Below are 20,851 nucleotides of genomic sequence, written 5' to 3' on the forward strand. Positions count from 1 at the left end.
CTCCCACAGTTGGGTAGCGGTGACTAGTTAGATTCTAACAAACCAATTTTTAAAAAATTAAAACCACTTTTCCCGAAGCAGTTTTAGAGGCAGGAATGTTAAGTATTAGAGGGGGCATTATAAGAGATTGAGTATTTATTTATTTAGTGCATTTCTATACCGCTTAACAGCTGAAGCTCTCTGGGTGGTTCACAACACTTAAAACCATCAAGTGCAATTTAAAGTATAAAACTTTGAACCCCAATGTTAAAAACGTGACACAAAAGTGCAGCATGAAAGTGCAACCAGGCTAATAATAATAATAATAATAATAATAATAATAATAATAATAATAATAATAATTTTATTTCTTACCCGCTTCTCCATTCCAATCAAGGCAAGGAACAACAATAAGTGATAAAATACATAAAACTGAATTAAAACATAATATACATTATTAAAAACATCCTTAAAAACATCCTAAAACATTCTAAAAAATCTTAAAATTCCACTGGATAAAACCGAGCAGCAGAGATTTATACAGATTTAAAGCAGCAGAGCGAAAAAAGACAAGGATGGTAAAAGGCTAAACTGCTGGGAGAATCAAAAGGTCTTCACCTGGCGTCTAAAGGCATATAATGTAGGTGCCAAGCGAACCTTCTTAGGGAGCTTATTCCACAGCCGGGGTGCCACAGCAGAGAAGGCCCTGCTCCTGGTAGCCACCTGCCTCACTTCCTTTGGCAGGGGCTTGCAGGGAAGAACCCCTGAGGATGATCTTAGGGTCCGGGCAGGTACATATGGGAAGAGTTGATCCTTCAGGTAACCTGGCCCCAAGCCGTTTAGGGCTCTGAATATTAATACCAGCACTTTAACTCAGGCCCAGAGCTAGATAAAATTAAAGTGAGGTGCAGAGAGTGAGAAGAAAGAAAATTTCTCCTCCCTCCTCCCAATGCTACAGTTGAGGACATACCACTGCTGCGGTACGCACGCCGTGCTAGTTTTTAATTTGTGGAACTCGCCATCGAGCGCATGTGCGCAGACATGAACTGGCAGAATAAACTATGCAAACTCAGAGCAATCGTGTCATTGGCTTCGTTTGGGCTACCACAGCTTGGAGTCTCTTTGAGAGAGCATTCCCAGTGGTTGAACGCCCATGCTCTGGAGCTCCTTTTAAGCACACGTTGGCGCTGCCAAGAGGCGCACATGCTCAGACATGCGCTCTTACATTGACATGCCTCTGGCGAATGGCGTCTGCACACACATGCGTCACGCTCCCCCATGTGCTGGCCGGCGCTTGATAAATACGCACTGACTTGCACACTCGGAGGCACGAGGCGGGCGCATAAGTGCGCAAGTTCACTGAGCCGCGTGCAGTCTGGTTGCTTGGGTCACAGGTTTTTTGTGAGGGGACGGTACAGCTGCTGTTCTGTTGTCCAGGTCCTCTTTTCCGGCAGTTGCTTGGAAATGAATATTTCCCCATCCGCCTTGGGGCAAAGGAACCCCAAAATAGATTCTGCATCTTGACTAGCTCCTTAAGAGTTCTGGCTGGTTGTGACGGACCCCCGGAATGGATTCACAGCCCCACTGGTAGAAGTCCCCGGGGGCACACCAGATGGCAAAGGGTTAAAAAAAAACTCACTAGAGGTCTGAGCTGTGTTTTCCACTCTGGGCAAATCCCAAAACTGACTATAAAATTGAGAGTGCCTGCATTAATGAGAATCTCCAGTAATTAATAAACAGCATTGCATTTAGGGTAATTTTGTCTCTCCCCCTTTTCCCCATCCAATAACAACAACAACAACAACAACAACAACAACAACAACAACAACAATAATAATAATAATAGGTTTATATGCCTCTCCTAAGCCTCTGTTACTGCCGCAGCTTTGAGCTGAAAGTTGCGGGTATTTTTTCTCATCCCCTTTAGCCCTGCCTTCTTTTGCCTTTGGCCTCGCCCACTGCTACAACTCGGACCAGGATCGTTTCTCCAAAGGGGAACTCAGCCCTGTTTTTAAAGACGAAATCTGTGGAGGATTGCTGGGCCCTGCCTGCAAGGCGCCTACAAATCGAGCACTGGAAGGCACTCACAAGGGCTGTTTTGCCTGCTCTGAGCTTGTGCATTCAGTGAACTCGTCTAGGGTGGGCTCTCTGTTTCTTGCCAACTTCTTAGTTGCGTTTGGCTCAGAGAGAACCTTCTCTCCTGTTCTTTGGACCTAATCCATGAGATGCTGCTTTGCACCATCCTGGCTGTCATTTCCATCAGAGGCTCACAAAGATTTGTTTGTTTGTTTACAGCGTGTTTGCCAAATTATGGACGTTTTCAAAACCCACAAGGGTGGTCCGTTTATTGGTTGTGAATCGATGTCTCTCCACTTTTCTTTTTTAACTTACTGGGTTGTTTTTCTTTTAATATTGACCCAGTTCGCACACCACAGTGGCAAATTCTGGGTTGTTTAACCCAGGAATTGTAGAGCCGTTCAACTTTTAGTTTTCGATCCAGGAATGCCTGGGTTGTTCCATAATACACAAACCTGGAAACTCTGGACTATTTATGGGTTAAGCCACTTGGAGTTAACGCATCAACAAACTGTGGGTTAACTCTGGGTTGTTTAACCCATAAATAACCCCAGAATGCTTGGGTTGTTTTGTGACATGCAGTCCTGGAAACTCTGGATTGTTTATGGGTTAAACAACCCAGAGTAAACCCATAAACAAACCATGGGTTAACTCTGGCTTGTTTAACCCAGTTTCCTGGTTCACATGTCACAAAGCAACCATTAATAAAGTGGAAATGGCTCACGTGTTCCCACCAATCCAGGTGATTCCTGGGTTAAACAACCTGGAATTGCCACCATGGTGTGTATATGAACCCGGTCACTGTCTCGGTTGCGTTATTTTCATTCTTGTCCAAAACCTGCCTTGATTGCTTTCATAGAACGCCAGGTTGTGCCTCTTTGATGTAGTCAGTGAATCCAAAATGCTGCACAGGATATATTTTATCCATAACCAACCCTGTCAAAGTGTATTTTGCTCGCAGACGATTCAAAACCGAGAGTGCCTCTGAGCATGCACAGAGTACCAATCCTTCTAGGTATGTGCAATCACCCAGCTGTTGTGAGAAGGGCTTCTACGTCAGCAGGGGAAACGAAACAGTTGTTTTCTGGCCTGTCCATATATATATATATATATATATATATATATATATATATATATAATTAACTGTGAAGAAAGCTATGGTAGAGCACATATTTTGCAGGCAAGTCCCACATTTCTAGCTGGGGCTGGGAAAATAAGGAGCTGAACAGGACTGAAAGTCCGACTCAATATATTTTATTTATTTATTATAATAATACTTTTATATCACTTAGGACGCAATCCTATGCCTGTTTAGACAGAAAGAAAGTTTTACAATTTCCAGCATGCCCCTTCCTGTCTAAACAGGCATAGGATTGCTGTCCTTAATATAGTAAAAAAAAACACCTAAGCGAATAGAAGGCAACGTCCTTTGTTCTGGTTGAAAACAGCCTTTCCCCCCAGAACAATGAGGACCGGAACCTTGCGTTCTTGTTATGAGAAGGGCCATTGTTAGGGCAGAGCACCTGATTTGCACGCAGGAGGTCTCAGGTTCAATCTGGGAAGAATCCACTTTCAGAACCCAAAGAGGTGCTGTCCAACAGTGCAGACCACACGGAATAGCGGTGGTCCGAGTCTGCCACAGGTAGAACGGAGCACCGGTCCCTGCGCTGAGGTTGCGAAAATCCTCAAGTGACAGGACCTCCCCACCCCTGGGAAAAACAGCAACTACCCAACACCAGTCCAGCTGTGCATCGTGGTGTGAAAGCCCCGGAATGAGCCGAGCAGTGTCGGAACGCGCGGTAAACAAAGCCTGCTTGCATCGATATTACGGCTAGCAAAGGGAGGGGAGTCTTGGAGCGAGCGGGGGGTGTTGTCTCAGCGGAGCGAGGCGGTTCAATACACCGCCCGCCTGCCTTGACATTCGCCAGCGAGGACCTGGAGAGGAGAAGCCAACCTGTGCCGGAATGTCTTTCCCCGACGCGACGTCCAGCCGTTCTCCGCGTTGAATGTCGGCATGTTCCAAAAGGAACGCGGGGTGGGAGAAAAAGCCCACGCCCCCGACCCACGGGGGTCCCCGAGGAAGGGACACAGTGGCATGAGGCACAAGAGGATTGAGGTGAGGCTGGATCCCAGGTCATCGGGGTGTGTGGGAGGTGTCCGACTCCTTGCGTGTTTTCTGGCACCTGCTCTGGGTCACCTTTCCCCGTTGTCTCTGGGCGGTTGTGCACATCCTGGCTTAGGGGCAAAGGGGAAACCAGGTGTAAGGTGAAGAGGTTGGAGACAGGGGTGGAGAAGAAAGCCATGACGGTAAGAAAGCAGAGCTCCATGCGATTCCTTCATAAAGAAGGCGAGAAAGAGCGGAGGGACAGAAGCGGTTGAGAGAGGACAGACAAAGAGGAGCAAGAGAAAGAAAACAAAGAATGAGCCTAAGGATGGAGTGATACCTTTGAAGCGACGGGGCGGGGGGAGTGCGTGGGGGGTGGGGTGCTTCTATGGGGCACCAGCGGGGGAGAAAACAGCAGCCCTCCCACACAAGACCCCCCCTTCAATTGCAAAATTCCTTCAAAGAAAGGCTGGTTGGGCACATTCACGGTGTTTCTCTTTATTCTCACCCATTGCTGCTGGAGAGGAAATATTTCCATAAGCGAACAACGGGGCGTGAGGGTTTGGTCTTCAGGAGCTGTGACGGGGGTCTCGGCATTTCTGGCAGAACATGCCTGCCTCTGAGCATGTCCCGAGTGCCGGGAGGCACAAGCAGTGCGGCCGTTGGGGACGACCTGGCGTGCGGAGCCGAACCGGGGATTTAAAATTTCGTCATGTCGCAGAGGCATAAACAGGCACCGTGCATGTTTTCACTCACTCGGGCGGCTGAAAAGTTGGCCTCTGGCAATTAGGTGGCAAACCGGACACCGGTTTTGAGCACCTTCAAGGTGGGATGGACAGAACCATTTAATGCAAAGCCAAAATGATCGGCACATCACCAGGTACCGGAGACGCTTGGGTGCATCAGTCTGAAAGCTCATCTCCCAAAGCCACGAGCCACTGGGGGGTCTTTGTGGTTGCTTGCAGATCATGGGAAAACACTCTGAGTATGCTCAGAGGGGGGTTACTTCTCCACTGGATTGTGGTTCCGTGCATTTTAGGAGACAGGTCCAGCTCTGGGTTACTTGAGGGTATACTTAAGCTGGTTGCTTGGTTTATAATAAGGAAGGCTTAAAAGAAGAAAAATGGTTCTAAAAACAAGGCTTAGAAAACGTCACCTTTTCATCTGTCATCTTTTCAGCGCCCAGTCCGACACTGTAACCACTAGACCGCACTGTCTCACTGATCTACCTCTGTCCCTCTTCCTCACCTCCATCCTCATCCTCTTTTAAAGGTGTCCAGGACAGCGGGAACCCCCTGCATCTTACGACAGCGAATCCCAGAAATGAATTCTACGTGGCTTGAATGGGTTTTTTTGTCACTGTTTTCGTTGCTGGGTTAGCTGGTTTTGTCGTTGGCTCTTTTATTGCTGATTTGGTTGTGTTCTTATTGTGTTTTTATTGCTTTTAATATTGTGCTAGTTTTATTGCCCTGAAAGGTGGCCAAGGAATAATTTAAGGGTGCAATCCTATGCACGTTTAAACGGGGGGGGGGGAAGCCCTACACCCCCTGAAGTTTGAGGAGTTTTTTTCCTGCCTATACCGGCGTAGGACTGCAACTTAAATAAATAAAAGTAACATAAATGGTTGATATTTCCAGGCTCTCTTGTACAGCAGAACCTGTTTAGATTTACTGTATATTCTTTGGCATTGTAAAGCGTTTTCTTCTTTGAAACGTTTGAGCTGTATCTTGTCTTGTTAACTGCGCCGGGACATTTTAGGTTTTTTAACCTACGCCCAGAGAACATTAATTATTGGGCGGGTTAGGAATGGACTAACTAATTAAATAAAGGAATAAGTGGCCCGGATGATGTCCGTGAGCGTGGTCTCCACGCCCACCTCTTTCCACGCTTCCGCCGGCACAGAGAAAACCACTGGGAAAATAGCAGGGAATTCACCAGGGTGGTTTCTTTCAGGGGGTGTGGCTTAGAGGACAAGCCCTGCTTCCAGGAGGAATGCAATTGGAACCATGGGTCAGTTACAGCACCTCCACCGTACTCCACAGCCCTGACAGGCATGGCAATCAATGTAAATGCATAATACCAAACCATCAAATAGAACAGCCACAGGCCTCAAAACAGCAGGAGCAAATCAGTGAAACCATTAGGCCGGCTCAAAATATCTTTTTAGTACCTGTCCATGCCGACAGTACGACAAGGCTTTCAAAAGGAAAAAGCTGACTGCAATCGGGGCATCTTTGAAGCCATTTGCACTTATTCTGGAGTAGAATTCTGCAACTGTGGGGCCATCACTGAGAAGGCCCCGTTTCTTCCTTCGGTCTGTCCTGAATCTCCCACCCATTGATGTCATCGGGGGAACTGAGGTGTTAGAATTAGGGGCGAGAGAGAGAAATGCCTGTCTATTTCCCCCCTTGGAGTTCCCATGCTTAATTTTATAAGTGTTGGACTAAGGCTGAGGAAACTTGAGTTCAAATCCTCACTCAGCTCCCTGGGTGACCTTGGTCCGGTCATTTTCTCTCTCAACCTAAGCTACTTTACAAGGCAGTTCACTAGAATCTCCATGGAAGAGGAAGGGTGGGATAAAGATGTAATTACAAATGAGTAATTGTGCACCTCTGCCCATGTGCAGAGTACATTCTCTTTCTGCCACTAAGTTGACTGGTATCTGTCCCTACCTAGATCTAGTTCAGAGAATTTTGACTTGGAATATCCCTATGTCCCTTTTTAAAAGAAATCCTTTTCATGTATAGTGTGCTTTTTTAATGCTCAGATTAATGCACACACACCATAAAGGTCTTTTCGTAGGGACCAGCAAATCTGGGTTCCCCCTGCTGCTGGCCATCAAATAAGACCATATAAGCCACTACTCCTCAGTAGATTGTAACTGGCTTATTTGCTCCTGCCAACGAGACTTGTGGCTATTTTTTTAAGGCGTTCATATGATCTGTCAAGTATGCTGTAGGGTGGATTCCTGCACTGAGCAGGGGGTTGGACTTGATGGCCTTTTAGTCACCTTCCAACTCTGCTATTCTATGATTCTATGATCCACCACCCCTGACGCTTCCGTCCCTCTTTCTGCCTCTCTCCAGTCGATGGAGGAGCTGAAGATGTCCGGATCCATCGCGTCCTACGACCAACTGGTGAGGCAAGTGGAGGCGCTGAAGAAAGAGAACACCCATCTCCGGCGGGAACTGGAGGACAACTCAAACCATCTCTCCAAGCTAGAAAATGAGACCTCAGATATGAAGGTGGGTTGCTTTTTGGTAGCTGCTTTGTGGACTAGTGGCAATCCCGATTTTCTGGGTGTCGAAACGCCGTTTGTTCAGGTTAGCGATTCTTGCAGTCCCGATCCAATCCCAGAGCCTCTTCAACTGACATGAACTTACCCGTTCACTGCGCTCTACATCTAAGGTCCTCCTCCGAGTGCCTACTCCGAGGGAAGCTTGGAGGACAGCAACAAGGGAGAGGGCCTTTTCAGTGGTGGCCCCTCAATTCTGGAATGATCTCCCTGACGAGGCTCACCTGACACCGACATTGTTATCTTGTCGGTGCCATGTTAAGACCTTTCTCTTCTCCCAGGCATTTAATTGGGGCCCAGTACCGGTTGCCCCGAGGCCTCCATTTTTCCCGGAGGTCTCCGGAGTTTCCCAGTGTATCTGGTCACCCTAAATATGCTGAGTTTGTTTGTTTTTAATGGACCCCAGAATAGCTGTTTTTATAAGATACTGCTGATTTTATGCTTTTTATGTTTTTAAACTTTGTATATTTATTTTTAATGTTTACTGTTTTTAACTTTTGTAAATTGCCCAGAGAGCTTCAGCTATGGGGCAGTATAGAAATGCAATAAATAAATAAATAAACTGGGGCCCCACTAAATGTGTTGGAGTATGACTCCCAAATATTTCTCTCTCTCCGCTCTTCATTCCATTTGAATCTTCTTTGATTTTAAGGAAGTTTTGAAGCACCTGCAGGGCAAACTGGAACAGGAGGCCAAGGTGATGGTTTCATCCGGGCAGATGGAAGTTCTGGACCAGTTGAAAGGTGAGCGGAAGCGTTTAGAGTTGCAAGGATCACTTTGCCAGGGGCAGCTGAAAGGGGCAGCTGAAATGAGCCAGGGGCTGGAGCATCTCCCCTAGGAGGGAAGGTGACAAGAGCTGGGATTGTTTCGCTTGGAGAAAAAGGAGGCTGAGGGGAGGCCGGAGAGAGGTGGACAAAATGATGCACAATATGGAGAATGTAGACAGGGAGACATTTTTCTCCCTCTTCAATGATACTAGAACCTAATGGGGTCATCCCATGAAACTGATTGGTAGGAGATTCAGGACAAATAAAAGGAAGGATTTCTTCACACAGCGCAGAGTTAAACTGTGGAACTCACTACCACAAGATGTAGTGATGGCCATCAATCTGGGCTGGCTTGAAAAGGGGGTTGGATCAATTCCTGGAGGAGGAGGAGGAGGAGGAGAAGGCTATAAATGGCTACTAGCCCTGATGGCTCTGTGCTCCCTCCAGTACCCGAGGCAGTAAACCTGTGTGCACCAGTTGCTGGGGAACATGGGTGGGAGGGTGCTGTTGCATTCATTTCCTGCTTTGTTGGCCCCTTTGTGAACAGAGTGCTGGACTAGATGGACCCTCGGTCTGATCCACCCTCAGGGCTCTTCTGTTGTTCATAGGACCAGTGTCATCAAAATGTGTTGAAATGCAACTCCGAGCACCCCATGATTGGGATATTTATTTGTGTTGTGCAAGACCCTTGTACTATTTATCGCAGCCGCTGAGTGGATCACTTGATCACATGACAGAGGTCTCCACCCCACCCCTTCAAGCACCCTGAGTTGCCTGCTCCTTAATTCAGCCGTGTACTTGAGTGTAGAAAAAGCCAAAATATTTAAGGGGTCTGGGAACAGAATTCTGTCCCCTGAGGATCATGGCTTACCTTTGAGGTAACTTTAAAACACACACACACACACACACACACACACACACACATTTCTAGTCCTTAAGGTTTCTAGACCTCAAGGAAGATTTGTTTGGAAGTGGCAAAACATCAGAAGCTTTATGTGCTGAAGAGGAATTCCAGAAGTTGAGTCTAAGACCTGGTGAATCTCTTCCAGCCCGAGGGCCAAATTACAATTCAGAGATGCTCATGGGGCCCCAATTCTAAGGGTGGGTGGAGCTAAAGGCAAAGGGGGCGTGGCCAAAGGCAGAAAGAGCAGGCCCAAAATATCCACAATTTTTTAATCTTTTAGTGGAGAGCTCTTTCAAAGCCTTAAGGGCGACATTTCAATTTTTTAGAAGGGGGGGGGAATTGCACCAATGCTGGGGGGAAAGGGGTGGAGCCAGGGGAAGGGGTGGAGCCAATGAAAGGGTCGGGGCCATCTGGGCAGCCCGAAGTGGGCCAGGTTTGGCCCGCAGGAAGTTCTGACCCCCAATCTAGGTCTTCTGTGAAATGCTAACATGCCCACGGTTCTTCCCCTCCCCCCTCCAGCTCTCCAGATGGACATCACAAGCTTGTACAACTTGAAATTCCACCCTCCGGCCCTGGTCCCGGAGCCTGTGTGCCAGGGCCGCAGCCCCGAGGACAGCCCGGCCCACTCGTCTATGCTCCAGAGAAAGGACAGCATGGGAGATCTGAGTCGGGCCACGATCCGGCTGCTGGAGGAGCTCGACAGGGAGAGGTAAGGGTGTTGATGAGGAGCTGGGATGAGCGGGGGGGGGGGGGAGAGGTTCTGCTCATTTCCCCCATCTCACCTTTGGTTGTCCATGAAGGCACTTGGACCCAATCTTCCTTATGATGTAATGTGTGAGACAGAAATCCCACCGTACTCATACTTAGTGAGACCCCGTAGCTCAATGGTGGAGTTCCTGCTTCCTTCCTTCCTTTGCAGTATTCCCTTCCTTCCTTCCTTCCTTCCATAGTATTTATCTGTCAATTTATCTATTTTTCTCTACATTTTCTTTCTGTCTTCCTTCCTTCCTTTGCAGTATTTTCTTTCTCTCTCTCTCTCTCTCTCTCTTTCTTTCTTTTCTTTCTTCCTTCCATAGTATCTACCTGTCAATCTATCTATTTTTCTCTACATTTTCTTTTTGTCTTCCTTCCTTTCCCCCTTTCTTTCCTTCCTTCTCGGGTTGTTCATAAATGATCTGGAATGAGTAGTAGCCAAGTTTGTGGATATCCTCAAATAATTTACAGTGATTAAAACAAACAGGGATTGTGAGGTGCTCCAAAAGGATCTCTCCAAACTGGGAAAGTGGGCATCTAAATAGCAAATGCGGTTCAATGTAAGGAAGTGATGCATAGTGGGTGGAGGCAAATCCCACTTCACACCTAGACTGATTGGATCTGAGCTGGTGGTCACTGACCAAGAATGCCTACAAAACAATAAATGAAAGAGATTAGGGGGTTGTGGCTTTCTGAAAAAGTCGACCCAGTGTGTGAAAAAGGCAAATTCCCAGTTGGGCAAAATTAGAAGATAAAACGGCCAAGATCTTACCGCCCCTTATACAAATCTATTATGCAGCTGCACTTAGAATACTGTGTACAGTTCTGGTCACCACACCTAAAAAAGGATGTGATAGAGCTGGAAAAAGTGCAGAGAAGGGCAACGAAAATGATGAAGGGGCTGGACCATCTCCCCTGCGAGGGAAGGTGACAACATCTGGGATAGTTTAGTTTGGGGAAAAAGGAGGCTGAGGGGAGACAGGAGAGAGGTGGACAAAATTATGCCTGGTGTGGAGAAGCTGGATATAGGGAGACCTTTTTCTCCCTCTCTCAAAATACTAGAGCCCAATGGGGTCATATCCCATGAAGCTGATGGATGGAAGATTCAGGACACATTCTATGACTAACTGCTAACCTTTTCAGGTGTTTCCTGCTCACTGAGATTGAAAAGGAGGAAAAAGAGAAACTGTGGTATTACACCCAACTCCAAAGCCTCTCCAAGCGGCTGGATGAACTCCCTCATGTGGAGACGGTGAGTCCACCCATCCAGGTTTCGGCAGAACAGGCCTGAGGATAGCGCAGAATCTCTCAAGTTGCTAGTCCCTGGTGTGCATCTAGAGAGAGGCATTCCTCGAAATGTGGGGCTGAGACGAACACGCGGCACAGATAGCAACGCCCCCCCACCCTGCACAAACGGTTTTGTGAACCTGTACTCTGCGGTTTTGTGTTTGATGAACTGTTTTCTGCTTCTTTTTCGATCGGATTACGGTTAGCTTCAAATATTCTAGATATTGATTTATTTAAGATATTGATTTATTGATTTATTGCATTTATATCCTGCCTTTTTTCCTCCAAGGAACCCAAGGTGGCGTGCATAACCCTCCTTCTCTTCATTTTATCCTCACAACAACAATAACCCTGTGAGGTAGGTTGGGCTGAGAGTCTGTGACTGGCCCAAAGTCACCCAGTGGGTTTCCATGGCTACACTTTAGCCACTACACCACATATTGATGTAGTCCTCCCTAACCAGAGTCCCCACACAGCTGTGAAGCTCACTGTCTCTCAGCCTAACCTATTTCGCAGGGTTGTTGTGAAGTTAAAAGGGAGCAGAGGAGTGGACCATGTGAGGTGCCTTGGTTCCTTGCAAGAGGAAAAAAGGTGGGATATAAATGTAATAATAATAAATAAAATCAAAATCAAAGCATCTCATGTGGAAGGGGTGGACTATATGGTCTCTAGGGTCCCTCCCAGCTCTAAAATTCCATGAATCTTCCTTTAAGAAATGCTGAAGGAGAAGGAGGGAGAGAAAAAGAGGCAGGGAATGATAGGAGGATTGTGGTTGCCTTTCTCACCGCTGACTTTTCTCCACCCCTCCCCAGTTCTCAATGCAGATGGACCTGATCCGTCAGCAACTGGAATTCGAAGCCCAGCATATCCGCACGCTCATGGAGGAGCGTTTCGGGACAACCGACGAGATGGTGCAACGGGCACAGGTGAGCAGGGAGCAGAGTATATTGCCGAGTGAGGGATAAGGAGAAATTTGTCCATGTTTTTATGCAAACGTCCTTAATGCACACTTTTTGAGCTGGCCTGTTCTGTGGCCCCTTTGAGGCTTGCAGGGGAGGCTGGCAGCAAAATCGAGGCAGGAAGGTGGATCAAGGTGGGAAGAAAGTAGGACGGAGAGCTCCAAGTGAGTCCTGCTGGCTGGAACTCTCTCCCACTAGGACAATAGGAAGATGTTGTCTCAGCAGAGAGCTAAAGTCAACCGAGGGCAATTCTAGGCAGGCAAGACTCACCTGGGGAGAAGAGACGTTCTGCAAGGGACTCTCACAGCCTTCCTGCTCTACTACCCACCGTGATGAGTTGGGTTCTGGTACTGCCAGGTCCATGCCATCAACCAGCTTCTTTTGGTCAGCAAGATGAAAATAACCCACTTGTACAAAAAAAATGAATTGGGAAATGAATTGCCTTTCTTGGTGCCTCGTTAGGAGTAAAAAAACCTCCCAGCTTATCTTGAGATAAGACTCTGTGAGAAAAGGCTGCCATAACTATGAGCCAGGGAATGAGGCCTGCTCTTGTGAGCTAAAGCCTGCAAAAATTCTACTCACTGTGTTAGGCTACACAGGACTCTTAGCAGCATTTCGGAACTTTGTGAAGTCCGTAGTTCTGTCACTAACGCACTCCCTACACCCACTAACGCACTTGCTGCTTTAGATCCAGCGGTGAAGCCAATGACCCTGTTTTCCTACATCTCCGAGGGCGGGGGGATCCATAAGACGAGACGCCAGGGTCTCTGTTGTTTCCTACGCTGGAAGGGGAGGTGTCAAAGCAGGGTTCTCCAACCTTGTTGGACCCGTGGACACACTTGGTAATTTGCAAAAACTCTGTGTGCACAAGACGCCTACTCAGTGAATCGCCGCTTTGGCGTCCAGTTGGCGCCTCTGTGCATCTCAGCCTGTGTCTTATTCAGCAACAACTTTTGTTCCTTGTCTCTTGGACACCGCAACGCCTCTTTCAGAAGGGATCGTCCAATTCAACTAATTGCCGGCTGTGCAACGCAGCTCATGCTGCTTTTAAATGCACGTTTTGGCAATGACCAGAAGTTGCTTCTTATCACGCAGATAAACGCTGGATGGGAACGGCCTTTCAGATTCATTGATGCCCACGCGCTCTTAAATTATTTACCTGCTTCATGGAAATGAACAAATGGTCAGCCTAAATGGATTCTCTGCGCCCTTTCAGCAGCTAAGAAGACAGATATTACAACGTTGGAAGGATAATGATGCCCTCCTTTAATGCGATAGAACGAGTTTTCAGGTTTTGAATTATTGAATGCTACCTTCAAACAGATACTTATTCAGATAGAATCATAGAATAGTAGAATTGGAAGGGGCCTACAAAGGCCATCGAGTCCAACCCCCCACTCAGTGCAGGAATCCACCCTAAAGCATCCCTGACAGAGGGTTGTCCACCTGCCTCTTGAAGGCCTCTAGTGTGGGAGAGCCCACCACCTCCCTAGGTAACTGGTTCCATTGTCGTACTGCTCTAACAGTCAGAAAGTTTTTCCTGATGTCCAGCCGGAATCAGGCTTCCTGTAACTTGAGCCCGTTATTCCGTGTCCTGCACTCTGGGAGGATCAAGAAGAGATCCTGGCCCTCCTCTGTGTGACGACCTTTCAAGTATTTGAAGAGTGCTATCATGTCTCCCCTCAATCTTCTCTTCTCCAGGCTAAACCTGCCCAGTTCTTTCAGTCTCTCCTCATGGGGCTTTGTTTCCAGACCCCTGATCATCCTGGTTGCCCTCCTCTGAACACGCTCCAGCTTGTCTGCATCCTTCTTGAATTGTGGAGCCCGGAACTGGACACAATACTCTAGATGAGGCCTAACCAGGGCCTAATAGAGAGGGACCAGTACCTCACGCAATTTGGAAGCTATACTTCTATGAATGCAGCCCCAAATAGCTGCATTAATATCTGGTCTGCTTTTGTTGAACCTTAGGTATCGTTGCTAGAATGTTGTACGTGTGTCATATGTATTAATTGCTTTGGATACGTACAAATCCATATACATATAATAAAAAAATGGAGGGGGCAGAATTCCAAGAAAGTCTGGCAAATTTAATCTGTACCTTTGGGGTACAGATTAAAGGAAGCCCATGGAACAAATGTGTGTTAAGTGATGGACATTTGCTTGCCCCTAGGAGCAGGAATCTGGCTACTAAAATGATATTTTGATATATATATATATATATAGATATAGATATAGATATAGATATAGATATATAGATATAGATATATAGATATATATATATAGATATACTCCTCCTCCCTCCCAATCCCCTTTCCTTTTGTGTCGTGTCTTTTAGATTGTAAGCCTGTGGGCAGGGACTGTCAAGAAATACTTTTGTAAGCCGCCGTGAGAGCTTTTTTTGGCTGAATGGCGGCATAAAAATCCTTAAATAAATAAATAAATAAATAAATATATTTAAAACCACTTAGATCCGGGCATCTCGGTTGGAACAGATTGACAAGGAGCTGATGGAAGCACAAGATAAGGTGCAGCAGTCTGAACCCCAGGTAAGAAAACTTCCACGTATCTGGGGGAGGTGAGTGGTGGGAAGAAACAGGGAGAGATGGGTCCCCACTTCTGTTCCTTTGAACCTTTTCCCTATAAAGGGCCGTTGACTCGCGGGAAAAGTCAGTTGGGTTTCCAGGGTTGACAGTGGGCGGAGCCGGAGTCAAAAGTGGGTGGGACCGCCCCATTTCTTTGGTTGCAGAATTTCACTCTGTACTCGCAGACTGTTAATCTATCCTTGCAGAATTTCACTTTCTATACCTGCGGAATTTCAGGCTCTCCTCGCGGGATTTCCCTTTACACGTGCAGAATTTCACTTTCTATCGTTGCCGAATTTCACATTGTACGCTTGCAGAATTTTGTTCTATGTTTGCAGGATTTGACTTTCGGTACTTGCAGAATTTCATTCTATGTTCGCAGAACCTCACTTTCCATACTTGCAGGATTTTGTATGTGCGGAATGTCACGCGACATTCGCAGAATTTTGCTTTGTACTTGCAGAATTTCACGCTGCAACGTCTTCCCTTCTCTCATAATCCCTGTTAGGAACAGAGGAGGCTGCTTTATACAGAGTCTTCTAAGCCTTCTCTAGTCCTAGCCTGACACTCTAACCCAGATTCCCCCACTAGCCATGCTGGCTGGGGATAATAGGACTTGTAGCCCAACTCTCCAGCTGCTCTAACCACTACCCACCAAAGCCAGATTTCTTCTGGAACAGAAACAATTTATCATTATCCTGGCAACCGTAAAGGCGCATTCAGTCTCACACCTTCCGATTTTCAGCTTTGTAAGTTGCAAGACGACAGACGGCACGGCGATTTGTTGGTGTGGCTGATGCGGCCGTTTTAATTTTTTAAACAACCAGTAAAATCTAAAATGAACGGCGCACGATCCAAAAGCTGCCAGAACTACGTCTCCGGCTGCTTGCTGCCGTTGACGTGCACACCAAAAGCATGTTTGTTAGCATGGGCTGCAGTCATTTATGGCGGCAAAACATGTCTGGGTATGGCATCCTTAAAAGGGGGGGCATCCCTGAACTGGGGCATGCTGGGAGTTTCAGTCCAAGACGTCTCAAGGGCAGCAGGTGGAGAAGACTGAAGAACCCATTCAAAACAGAGGACTGTGTGCTGTAAAATAGGACGCACGGCCACCAACGCACAGCCTACAAACCAGGTCTGGTGGGAAGCAGTTGATTTGATGTCACTGCTTTCTGCCCCATCTTTCTCACTCGCTCCCAGGGGCGGAGATGGAGCACCATGATGCTAACAGCATCCGGCACCCAGAGAGAGAGAGAGAGGTGCAGTGGCTGGAATTAACGCCATTTCCATCCGTAGCTTGCTCCTCGGAGAGTGGCACCGTCCGTCTGGTGCCTGCGCAGCTGCATCCGAGACAGACATCACTTGAGTCAGAACATTCCCGGGACGTCAAACAGAACGTCTCTAAAACGAGAGGTCTGCTTAAAGAAAAAGGAAGCTGAAAGAAAAAACTGAGACGATCAAATCTGTCTTGGAATGGTTGGAGGTTATTCGAAACTACCATCATAGAAACATCCTGGCATTGATCAGTAAAGAATTCAGAGTTGGGAATTTATTTATGTCCATAAACCTTTTTTTAAATAATAATAATAATAATAATAATAATAATAATAATAAGGCGATCTTCCATAACAATATCAAAAAATGCTAAACATAATTCAAGAATGTACAGCACCATGTACATTGATGGTGCTACATAAATAAATAAATAATAATAATAATAATAATAATAATAATAATAATCATAATTAATTGCAAATAGGAGCAAAGTGAATTAAGAACAGCCCAAAAAAGTCTCTGTACATCTTTATAAACACAGGTGCCAGCCAAAATATAATGAGAGGCCAGTAATATACAGCCTGTAAACAAATCGTGTAGGGATTAAGAGACACCTACAGATGAAAGTAACCCAGTCAAAGTTTAGGTATTGCTCAGAAAGGAGTTCTCTAGCTGTTCGCTTTAACGAAATAACATTTAAATGTCTCTGTGCAACTTTAGTTAAGTTAAACTTTTTGTTCTGTTTGGAATGCCAGTTGGGACAAATTTGACCCACAAGCCTAAGCTTGAACACCCTTGGGTGAGACAGATGTCAGTCTGAATGGAAGATGCATCCCCCCACTTTGATTCAACTTCGTTTTGATAAACTTACAAAAACGCCCAATAAGGACACGTTGGAAAAACCGCAAGCCAAGGGGCAAAATGGAAACCGCAAAGCAATGTGCTTGCTTGAACACAGACCTTCGTTGAAGCTTGCCTTGTAAACAAGTCACTAGCCTGGGAAAAGCTAACTAAACTGGCCCTGTTCAGACAACACACTAAACCCTGGTTCGGCTGCTAACCCCTTTTCAGGAAATGGTTCGTGAGCGCATTTCAGCCGTGGTTATGGAACCACCATGGTTAGGAATGGTTCACACGACCTGCTAAGCAGTGGTTCATATGACACGCTAAGCCATAATGTTTAGCTCAAAATGCGTGTGACCACACTTAGAATACTGTGGACAGTTCTGGACACCACACCTAAAAAAGCACATTATAGAGCTGGAAAAAGTACAGAAAAGGGAAACTAGAATGATGGAGGGGCTGAAGCATCTCCCCTACGAGGGAAGGTTACATCAACTGGGATTGTTGAGCTTGGAAAAATGGAGAGTGAGGGGAGAGATGATAGAGGTGTACAAGATTATGCCTGGTGTGGAGAATGTGGACAGGGAGACATTTTCCTCCCTCTCTCAAAATACTAGAACCCGGAGTCATCCTATGAAGCTGATGAGTGGGAGATCCAGGACAAATAAAAGGAAGGACTTCTTCACATGGCACATAGTGAAATTATGTTTTGATGGCCACCAATCTGGATGGCTTCAAAAGGGGGTTGGATCAATTCCTGGAGGGAAAGGCTATCCATGGCTACTAGCCCTGATGGTTGTGTGCTATCGCCAGTATTCGAGGAAATAAGCCTGTGTGCACCAGTGGCTGGGGAACATGGGCGGGAGGGTGCTGTTGCACCATGTCCTGCTTGTTCATCCCTGGCCGATGGCTGGTTGGCTCCTGTGTGAACAGAGTACTGGACTAGATGGACCCTTGGTCTGATCCAGCATGTTCTTATGCCTAACCATCATGGCTTAGCGTGTCTTCTGAACAAGGTCACTGCTACTTATTTCCTGAGTCTAGCAGAACAGAAACAAAAAGCTCAGTCCGTACTACAACAATTTGCTGAGTTTCTGTGTTCTCTTCCTCCTCTGGCGCCTTGGTTTCAATGCTGGGCGCAAAGGATGCATGAAGCACCAGCCCCTCGCCTGCTTGTAATTTCTTGTCGCCCATGGCGACCAGGTGAGTCCTCAAATACAAGCAGCTTCAGGATTTAAGCAGATGCGATGTGTGAAACAGCTGCCGCGCACATCATGGCTCCCGTAGCATTTATGCGTGCGCCTTTACGCACCTGTGCGCTGGGGACAAAATGCCTCTATTCTGTCCTCTGAGATTTAGATATATCACATAAGAAAAACACACAAAAACAATGGACACAAACAATGTTTGTACATAGAAATGTAATAAATAAATAAATAAATAAATAAATAAACTACATATAGATGCATTTTGGCCTGCGCGCATGGTAGCATAGCGTCTCTGCGCGTACACCCATGTGCATTCAAGACAGGCCGCATCTGTGTGTGTCCCCCCCCAACTCCGAAATTTTGCTTCTGGAAATTCCTCCAGAAACAGCAGGGCGAGAAATGAGTGCAAATCTTTGAAATGACGCCTCCTCCATTCCTTCCCGAGGGAAACGCCCGGTTGGAAAGATTTACCAGACCCGAAAACAGAGCGAATGAAACAGGCCGAGTGTGTGAGAAATGATCCCAGAAAGAAGCAGGGTGTTCTTGTTTCGTTCCCTTCCCAGCTCCGAGGATTCGGCTTTTGTATGTGTGTCTCCGGCGCGGCGGGAAAGGGGGCAGTTGCTATGGAGACGAGAAGTAGGCCAACAAAAGGGATGGAGTCTTTGCGGTCACCGCGCCAGGGTTGGGCCGCGTGGATTTTCGACAAAGCTGCCAGCGTTGGTGTGTGTGGGTGTGTGAGAGAGAAAGAGAGAAATCTGGCTGGCAATAGTGGCCCGAAAATGACATGAACCGTTTTTGCATTTACCACGGAGAGGACAAACCTGGCCCTGAATATCCTTCCTCGTGAAATGTTTCCCATACTCCTTTCTTTCTTTCTGTACTGTTGAACTGCCCAATAAACCAAGTTCTTTGGCCGGTGTACAATACGTTAAGAACAGAGTACAAACATTAGCACAAGATAAACTAAACCGCACAGAATAAAACCAAGATAAAATCGGCAGCTGGGACCGGCTCTACCATGAAGTACAGTGAGGCGGTGGCTCAGGCGTCAGGTGCTGAGAGGTGGCAGCAATATTTTGGAGAAGAGAGCTGTGGGAAATACAGCTTGCTCTGCACACCCTAAGCTAGCTTGCTGCCTTCCAGAGTGGGGGTGGTGGCTGGGTGATGTGTTCTGCTGGTGGTGTTGAAGAATGGCCAACTACCTTAGTAGCCACAAGCCTCGCCTTTTTCGGAGGGGACTGGCCACTTTGAAAAAGTAACGCTTCACTCTAACAGGGCCAGGTTTGGGGTGTGTGTCTTCACCTATTACCCTTTGGTAGGCCTTCTGGAGATGATGGGACTTGTAGTCTGATACAGCTGGAGGTCACCAGGTTGATAATGGAGATATAGACTTCATCCAGTGGTCCGACTCAATATAAGTCAGCTTCCTGTTTAAATCCAAGCTTTCTTTCTTTCTCACATTTTTATAGCACCCAACAGCCAAAGATCTCCGGGCAGTTTGCAAATATTAAAACCATAAAACACAACACCTTAAAATACAATATCAAAGTTTAAAACTAGAGTATAAAATAAACAACAATGACACCCAAATACAAGGTAGCAGCAGTGCAAAGTTGTAAAATGCAGAACCAGATTGAAGGCAGAAACTGAAAAATTAAAATGCCTGGCAGAATAGAAAGGTGCCAAAAAGAGCATGTAGGCGCCAGGCGGACCTCTCTGGGGAGCTCATTCCACAGCCGGGGTGCCACAGTAGAGAAGGCCCTGCTCCTGGTAGCCACCTGCCTCGCTTCCTTTGGCAGGGGCTCATGGAGAAGGACCCCTGAGGATGATCTTAGGGTCCGGGCAGGTACATGTGGGAGGAGGCGTTCCTTCAAATAACCTGGCTCCAAGCCATTTAGGGCTTTGAATGTTAGTACCAGCACTTTGAGTCAGGCCTGGACCTGAACTGACAGCCAGTGAAGCTGGAAAAGGACTGGCGTCATGTGGACTCGTTGGCCGGTCCCCATTAACAATCTTTCTGCCGTGTTTTGGACCAGCTGAAGTTTCCGGACTGTTTTCAAAGACAGCCCCATATATAATGCATTGCAGAATCCAGACAAGAGAAGACCAGATCATGGATAATTGTAGCTATCTCTGTCCAGATAAGGACGTAGTTGGTATATCAGCCAAAGCTGATAAAAGGTGCTCCGTGCCACCAGGTCCGATTCAGAACCATGAGGACTGGGACTTTGCTTCGTTTTGAAAAGAAACATAGGACCACAGCTCAGTGCCAGAGCCCATGTCTTGGACTAATTCTCTCACCTACAACTGGGCTTCAAAATGGACAAAAAACCTTCTCGGTTTTTCTCATCCTCCACAGTGAATTTCTTCATGAAGAAAAAGAACCTGGAAGGGGGCGTAGGGGTGCCGTCTACTCCATTACAGACTCTGTGTTGGATGAAAACCTTCTAAGTTTTATTTTCTTTTTTCTTGTAGCTCTGTGGGAAAATGTCCGTCATGGAAGAGGATGGGAGCCTGGAGGTTCCAACCCATCCTGAAGAAGCAGAGACCCACCCAGGCAATAGCAAGGTAAAACATTCGCTTTACAATGATTCATTTCACGACTTCCCTTTTTTGGTTTCGTTTTAATCGTTCTTAGAAATTAACCAAGCGAGATGCGCAACAAAAATGTTGCAGAACATTCATTTGCTCCAGCCAGCAATATGCCCCTGCATTGCCCCCAGGCAGCCATGGCTACCTCCATAATACTCCATTCCATTTCTTCCAGCCAGCCAGTCAGCCATGGCTGCCTTCATAATACTCCATTCCATTTTCCC

General features: G+C 46.7%; 1 protein-coding gene across 1 annotated transcript in view; it reads left to right on the top strand.

The window, feature by feature from the left end:
* APC2 (APC regulator of WNT signaling pathway 2) overlaps positions 1-20,851 on the top strand; it is a 47,245-nt gene that overhangs the window by 12,799 nt on the left and 13,595 nt on the right. Inside the window, exons 2-8 of the mRNA XM_063147081.1 lie at positions 7,246-7,404; positions 8,107-8,197; positions 9,645-9,834; positions 11,022-11,130; positions 11,978-12,091; positions 14,596-14,673; positions 20,511-20,603. Coding sequence (XP_063003151.1) covers positions 7,246-7,404; positions 8,107-8,197; positions 9,645-9,834; positions 11,022-11,130; positions 11,978-12,091; positions 14,596-14,673; positions 20,511-20,603 — 834 coding nt within the window. The remainder of the gene's footprint in view (positions 1-7,245; positions 7,405-8,106; positions 8,198-9,644; positions 9,835-11,021; positions 11,131-11,977; positions 12,092-14,595; positions 14,674-20,510; positions 20,604-20,851) is intronic.

This window comes from Elgaria multicarinata, chromosome 23 (genome assembly GCF_023053635.1).
Source record: "Elgaria multicarinata webbii isolate HBS135686 ecotype San Diego chromosome 23, rElgMul1.1.pri, whole genome shotgun sequence".
In the NCBI taxonomy this organism is placed as follows: Eukaryota; Metazoa; Chordata; class Lepidosauria; order Squamata; family Anguidae; genus Elgaria; species Elgaria multicarinata.